The following is a 6,000-nucleotide window of genomic DNA, read 5'->3' on the forward strand; positions in this document are numbered from 1 at the left end:
GCATGATTGGCAAACAGACTTAGAAGGCACGTGTTATTTGTGTAAAAGTACAGTAAGTGCCATGTGAGTATTTTATTTTTATTACTACTACTATTGTTGTTTTCAAACTTTCTCTGAATGGAAACAGCTAATATATTTTTGAATGTTCTATGTAGAGCTTAGAGGAGAAAGCCACTTGACTCCCAGGAACAGTTAGCCCCTGACAAAGCTAGAGCATGTCTAGATAGCTGTTGGCCTGCACAACAGGACAAGCTGAGGATAAGATCTAGCTCTAAAGAGGGGAAAGGAAATGTGTACCTGGCTGGTATTGTATACAAATATAGTTTCCATAAAATACTGTAGGTGACATACAGGTTTTAGCTTATAAATTAGATAACTAGACCTGTTCAATTATTTTCTAAAACCAAGCCACCTTGAATAATAGGTAGTATACATTAATGATCAGTTCACATGTAGAGAACAAATCAAAACAAAGGAATTGGATTTTTGCCTCTAAGATAAGTTTAGCACTAAAATTTTGTGAGTCCTATTTAATGTGTTTATTAACATAGAATTTTGTTAATAGGGAAGTCAGACATACGTGTTCATAAACTTAAGTCCACCCAATATACACTTCTCAAATTATTATCACATTACAAGTACATGGAGAAAAAAAGATTGTTAGTCATCACCTATGAAGGCACTTAAAAATTATACCCTTAGTCTCAAATGAGGCAACAGGACACTCTTCATTTTCCAAGGATGAAAACGTAATAAGCTTCCAGTGATGTTTCCTTTGCCTTGGTCCTGCTTCTGTCTAACAGATTCTTCTGGGTGATGAACTCCTTTTATCTTTAGCTACCCTGTGGTAGCCCTTTGCTATTTTCTTAATATTGAATTATGTTTCTACTAAAGTATGAATATAAGAGCTGCCATCTGAGAAGAAAAAAAAAATCCTAATTTATACACACATATGGTTTTGTTTGCTTGTTTTTAAGGAATGCACTAGAAAAGCTTAAGAGTATGGATGATGCCTTTAAAAAGCAAGTTGATGCAATTGTTGTAGCTCATCAAGCTGAAATGTTACAACTGTCAAGTGAAAAGCAGAAATGCATTGAGTCTGCAAATGAAAAGGTAACATAAGTAAGGGTAGCCTTTTGGTTTTGATAATCAGGATTAAATTTATAATAAATAGAATCTTTGAGAATTTTGAAGAAAAAGACCGCATGATTGAATGATCAAATAAAGACAGCCCCCACGTTAGCAACATCTGACTTATGGACAGCCCAGACTTGCCCTTTAACGTTACGTAAATTTGCCCTCGCTTTGAAGCTGTTGAACTAGTCCCTACTCACAACAAAGTCTTCATCACAATCACCTTCACTTGCTGCAGGGCAGCTTTTAAATCACTGAAAAGACTTAGAGCTTTTCTTGCACCAAAGGCTAAATAAGAACCGTATGCACCTGTTACCGACTTAGAAATTTGACTTAAAGGCACAGTTAGAACAGCTCTCGCTTATAACCTGGGGACTGCCTGTAGATACGAAGAAGGTTGCCAAAATTATCATGAAACCAGGTAAAGATGTTGGTAATACTTAGGTTAGTTGTACATAATTCTAATGTAATCAGAATATCACGTTTGACCCTGTTGTGCGCTTGCTTCATAATCTCTGGATAAAAATTGCTCATATCCCTAACCAGTCTCATGGGTGGAAGCCCCTTTGGTTACTGCAGGCAGGATGAGAATGTGAATTTGTTAATAAACACAATCCATTGCTACCTTGAGAAGTTTTTGAAGAGTACTTTGTTATTAATATTGAAGACTGTCAACTTTATCATTTTGAAATCATTGACAAAGGAATGAATTTAGGGTAGTTCTAAGTCAGAGACAGATATCAGAATAACCTACAGAGTTTTTTAATAATAATATACATTCACAAGCTTCACCCTCAGACTCAGTCACTAAGTTTGGCATCAGACCCAGGTAATTTTAAACCTCCACAGACGATTCTGATGTGATTTCTGCTGAAATGTGCTAGCTGTAACAGTTGTGAATTTCCATTTTTCCCTGATTTTGAAGTGGTAATAAGAAACTAAGGCATCTGTAAGACAGTGGAGATTTAGAAACCAGCAACTGAAAAAAGTTCAACAATGGAAAGGCAGATTAATATTCCTGGTGGCACAGCAGTTAAGCAATCAGCTGTGAAGCAAAAGATTGGTGGTTCAGACTCACCCAGTGGCTGTGCAGGAGAAGAGACCTGGTGATGTGCTCCCGTAAAGATTAAACCAAAAAAAAAAAAAAAAAACACCATTGCTGTCAAGTCGATTCTGACTCATGACAGCCCTATAGTGCAGAGTAGAACTGCCCCATAGGTTTTCCAAGGCTGTAATCTTTACTGAACCAAACTACCACCTTTTTGCCAGGGAGTAGCTGGTGGGTTCGAACTACCGACCTTTTGGTTAGCAGCCAAGTGATTAACCTGTGCCACCAGGCCTCCCTAAAGATTATAGCCTGCAAATCCTATGAGGCAGTTCTCCTCTGTCACATGGAGTCACTATGAGTTGGAGTCTTCTAGATGGCATAACAACAATAACATAGAAATTGCAATGAAAGTTGTATGATTAAGCAGCATTAGCCTCCTTGGGAGTTTATGTAAAGACAAAAAGGGAATAAGTTCTTTGGAAATAATCAGTGAATAAGGAGCTATGTCTGGTTCTTTATTTCAAGTCAGCAGGTGTTTCAGATTTTTTATCTAAAATTTACTGAGTGCTTAACAAGCATATATCAGCTACTACTAAATAAAGTATAAAATTAGGCCCTTCGCTAAAGGGAAAATACTGAGTTCCATTGTGCACCTCCGGTCAATATGAAGTAACAGCAGAGGAGGGTGTCTGTTGAGAGAGTTGGAGAAATGGCACCAGAGTTTAAATGTCATAATCTGGTGTAAAGGGAAAAAAGGTATCACATAAAAAAAAAATATATAGACGTGATAATTTAAATTAGGAGAAAGATTAGTTCTCTAAAAAAAAATAAAGATTAGGAAGTCTGTATTAGGGATTAGAAAAAGTAAACAAAAGGATTGTCATATTGGTAGTAGTATCAGGAGTGTTATTGTTAACACCAAATACAGAGAATCCAAGAAAAATGTAGGTTATGGATAAAAGATAAAATGATCTCTCAAAAAGATGGTAATTTATAACCACCAACAGCAAGTGTAGAAATGCAGCAGAGATGGAAGCTACTACATTCAAGAGAGAATTTCTTTGGGGTGGGAGGATATTTCAGTTTTGAAAGTCTGTAAGGAACGAGTGTTTATGTTGAACTCATGACTCAACATTCACAAGCAACATAAAACAGTGGGAAGAAACTGGATTTCTATTCTCGCAGCACTAATAACAAGCTGTACAACCTTGAACAGATACTAACCTTTGCTGTACCTTGATTGTCTAAGCTCTAAAATAGAGTTAAAATAAATTGCCATACATTTCTCATAAGAATCTTCTGAGCTCCAAATAGATAATATATATTAATCATATACTATTAAACATTCTGTATTTTGAACAAGTTATGTTTTACTAAAACTTCTTTGCTTTAAATGAATGCCACAGTTCGAAAAATGCGTAAGAATAAATGTTTCACTTTTTCTTTCAGCATGCGTTTTTAAAACACGTATTCTTTAAGAAATTAAAATGGAAATTTGCATGTCGATTTAGGTTTACCAAGTTGAAGAAGAAATGCGTGGGCTTCTGGAAGAAACAACCAGAAACAGAAGAGCAATGGAAGAAAAAATTAAGCAACTTGCTTCTGCTCTAAGTGAAATTCAGCAAGAATTTTGATGGTTTTGAGAACAAACCTTATTGAAATGGACCAGCAAACCTATTGTAAAAATGATTAAATATTGTAACAGTAGCAACTGCTATGACTTTGAAATGTCTCTTTTACACTTCATTCTGGATATATTTTAAAAGACTTTTGATCAGGTATTTATTAATTGTATATACAGGTTTTTATAATAAATTGTTGATCATTATGTGTATTAGAAAAAAAATCTTTCAAAATAACTAGACTTAAGACACTTTTTCTTGTTTTCGCGCTATGCATTACTTGGTAATTACACATTTGCCCATAAATACGTAAATGAAAATTAAGATTAGTATTTTGACTATATGAGGGAAAGTATTTTAATCACTGTTGTTTCTTTATTGTGTTGTTGAAGAACGAAGTATATTTATTGGTTGTCCTTTAGTTGACGTAGCTCTCTTCTTTTAAAGTGCTTAGAACATAAGTGTAGCCAAAAAGTATTTGAGATCTTTATGATAAAAGACATGGCATTCTTAAAGTATATGTAGTAGCCTTTTCCACATCACTCATAACGATCTCTTTCATTAAACATTACATTTAAAGTTTTATAAATGTTGTTGCCTAAAGAGAAGATCTTGAAAGGAGCAAGAACAAAATGATTCATCACATGAAAAGAAACAATATAATTAACAGCCAGAAGGCAGGGAATGACATACTTGAGGTGCTAGAAACTATCAACCAGTAATTCTGCATCCACCAAAACTATTCTTTAAACACAAAATAAAAACATTTTCAGGTAAACAAAGACAGAAAATTTATTGCTAGCCAACCTTCCTTAAAGAAAATGCTAACAAGAGCCCTAAATGCTGAACAGAAATGACAGCAGACAGTAACTTAGATTCACTGGAAGAAACAAAGAGTATTAGAAATAGTAAATATGTAGATAAATATAGAACACTGTATACATGTGTTTTTTTTTTCTTTCAAGTAGAAGACAGGTTATATAAAGCAATTATAATACTGTTGATAAATTTACAACAAAATGTATGACAAAAATAGTATAAAGCTGGAGGAAGGAAATACAGCTCTATAATGGAATAAAGTTTCTGTATTTTACTGGACTAAATTTTTTTTTTTTTTTTTTTAGTATTAATGTAAAACAACTACCATAAATTAAGATACAGAGTGAAATCCTTAGAACCACCACCAACAAAATAAAAAAAAAATCATAAAAAATGAACAGAGGCGTCGGTTTGGGACCATGGTTTCAGGGGAAATCTAAGTCAATTGGCATAATAAATCTATTAAGAAAACTCTGCATCCCACTTTGGAGAGTGGCATCTGGGGTCTTAAATGCTAGCAAGGAGCAATCTAAAATGCACCAGTTGGTCTCAGCCCATCCAGAGCAAAGGAGAATGAAGAACACTAAAGACACAAGGTAATTATGAGCCCTAGAGAAAGGACCGCATAAACTAGAGACTATATCAGCCTGAGACCAGAAGAACTAGATGGTGCCTGGCTACAACCAAGGACTGTCCTGACAGGGAACACAACAAAGGACACCTGAGGGAGCAGGAGGGCAGTGGGATGCAGACCCCAAATTCTCATAAAAAGACCGGATTTAATGGTCTGAGACTAGAATGACCCCAGAGGTCATGGTCCCCAGACCTTCTGTTAGCCCAAGACAGGAACCATTCCTAAAGCCAACTCTTCAGACAGGGATTGGACTAGACAATAGGATAGATAATGATACTGGTAAAGAACGAGCTTCTTGGATCAAGTAGACACATGAGACTATGTTGGCATCTCCTGTCTGAAGGGGAGATGAGAGGGTATAGAGGGTCAGAAGCTGGCTGAATGGACGTGAAAAGAAATGGAGGGAAGGAATGTGTTGTCTCATTAAGTGGAGAGCAATTAAGGGTATATAGCAAGGTGTTTATAAATTTTTGTATGAGAGTCTGAATTTGTAAACTTTTCACTTAAAGCACAATAAAAATTAAAAAATATGCAGAAGCACCCGTTTTAGAATGGCAATGATCACAAAAGGAAAAACAGTAAGTGTTGACAAGGTTATAGTGAAACCATAACTTTCATCCATTGCTGGCGGGAATGTAAAATGGTACAGCCTCTGTGGAAAACAGTTTGGCGGTTCTTCAAAAAGTAGAACATACAGCTACCATATGACTCAGCAATCCCAATCCTAGGTATATACTTAGAAG

At 35.5% G+C, this 6,000-nt stretch overlaps 1 protein-coding gene across 2 annotated transcripts in view; it reads left to right on the plus strand.

Moving 5' to 3' along the window:
- LRRCC1 (leucine rich repeat and coiled-coil centrosomal protein 1) overlaps positions 1 to 3,889 on the plus strand; it is a 38,934-nt gene extending 35,045 nt beyond the window's left edge. For both annotated transcript variants that reach the window (XM_010588379.3, XM_064267880.1), the window contains 2 exons: positions 978 to 1,113; positions 3,694 to 3,889. In XM_010588379.3, coding sequence (XP_010586681.2) covers positions 978 to 1,113; positions 3,694 to 3,816 — 259 coding nt within the window. In that variant the 3' untranslated portion in view covers positions 3,817 to 3,889. The remainder of the gene's footprint in view (positions 1 to 977; positions 1,114 to 3,693) is intronic.
- Positions 3,890 to 6,000: the final 2,111 nt, after the last annotated feature.

Source organism: Loxodonta africana, chromosome 14, assembly GCF_030014295.1.
Source record: "Loxodonta africana isolate mLoxAfr1 chromosome 14, mLoxAfr1.hap2, whole genome shotgun sequence".
NCBI classification, from domain to species: Eukaryota; Metazoa; Chordata; class Mammalia; order Proboscidea; family Elephantidae; genus Loxodonta; species Loxodonta africana.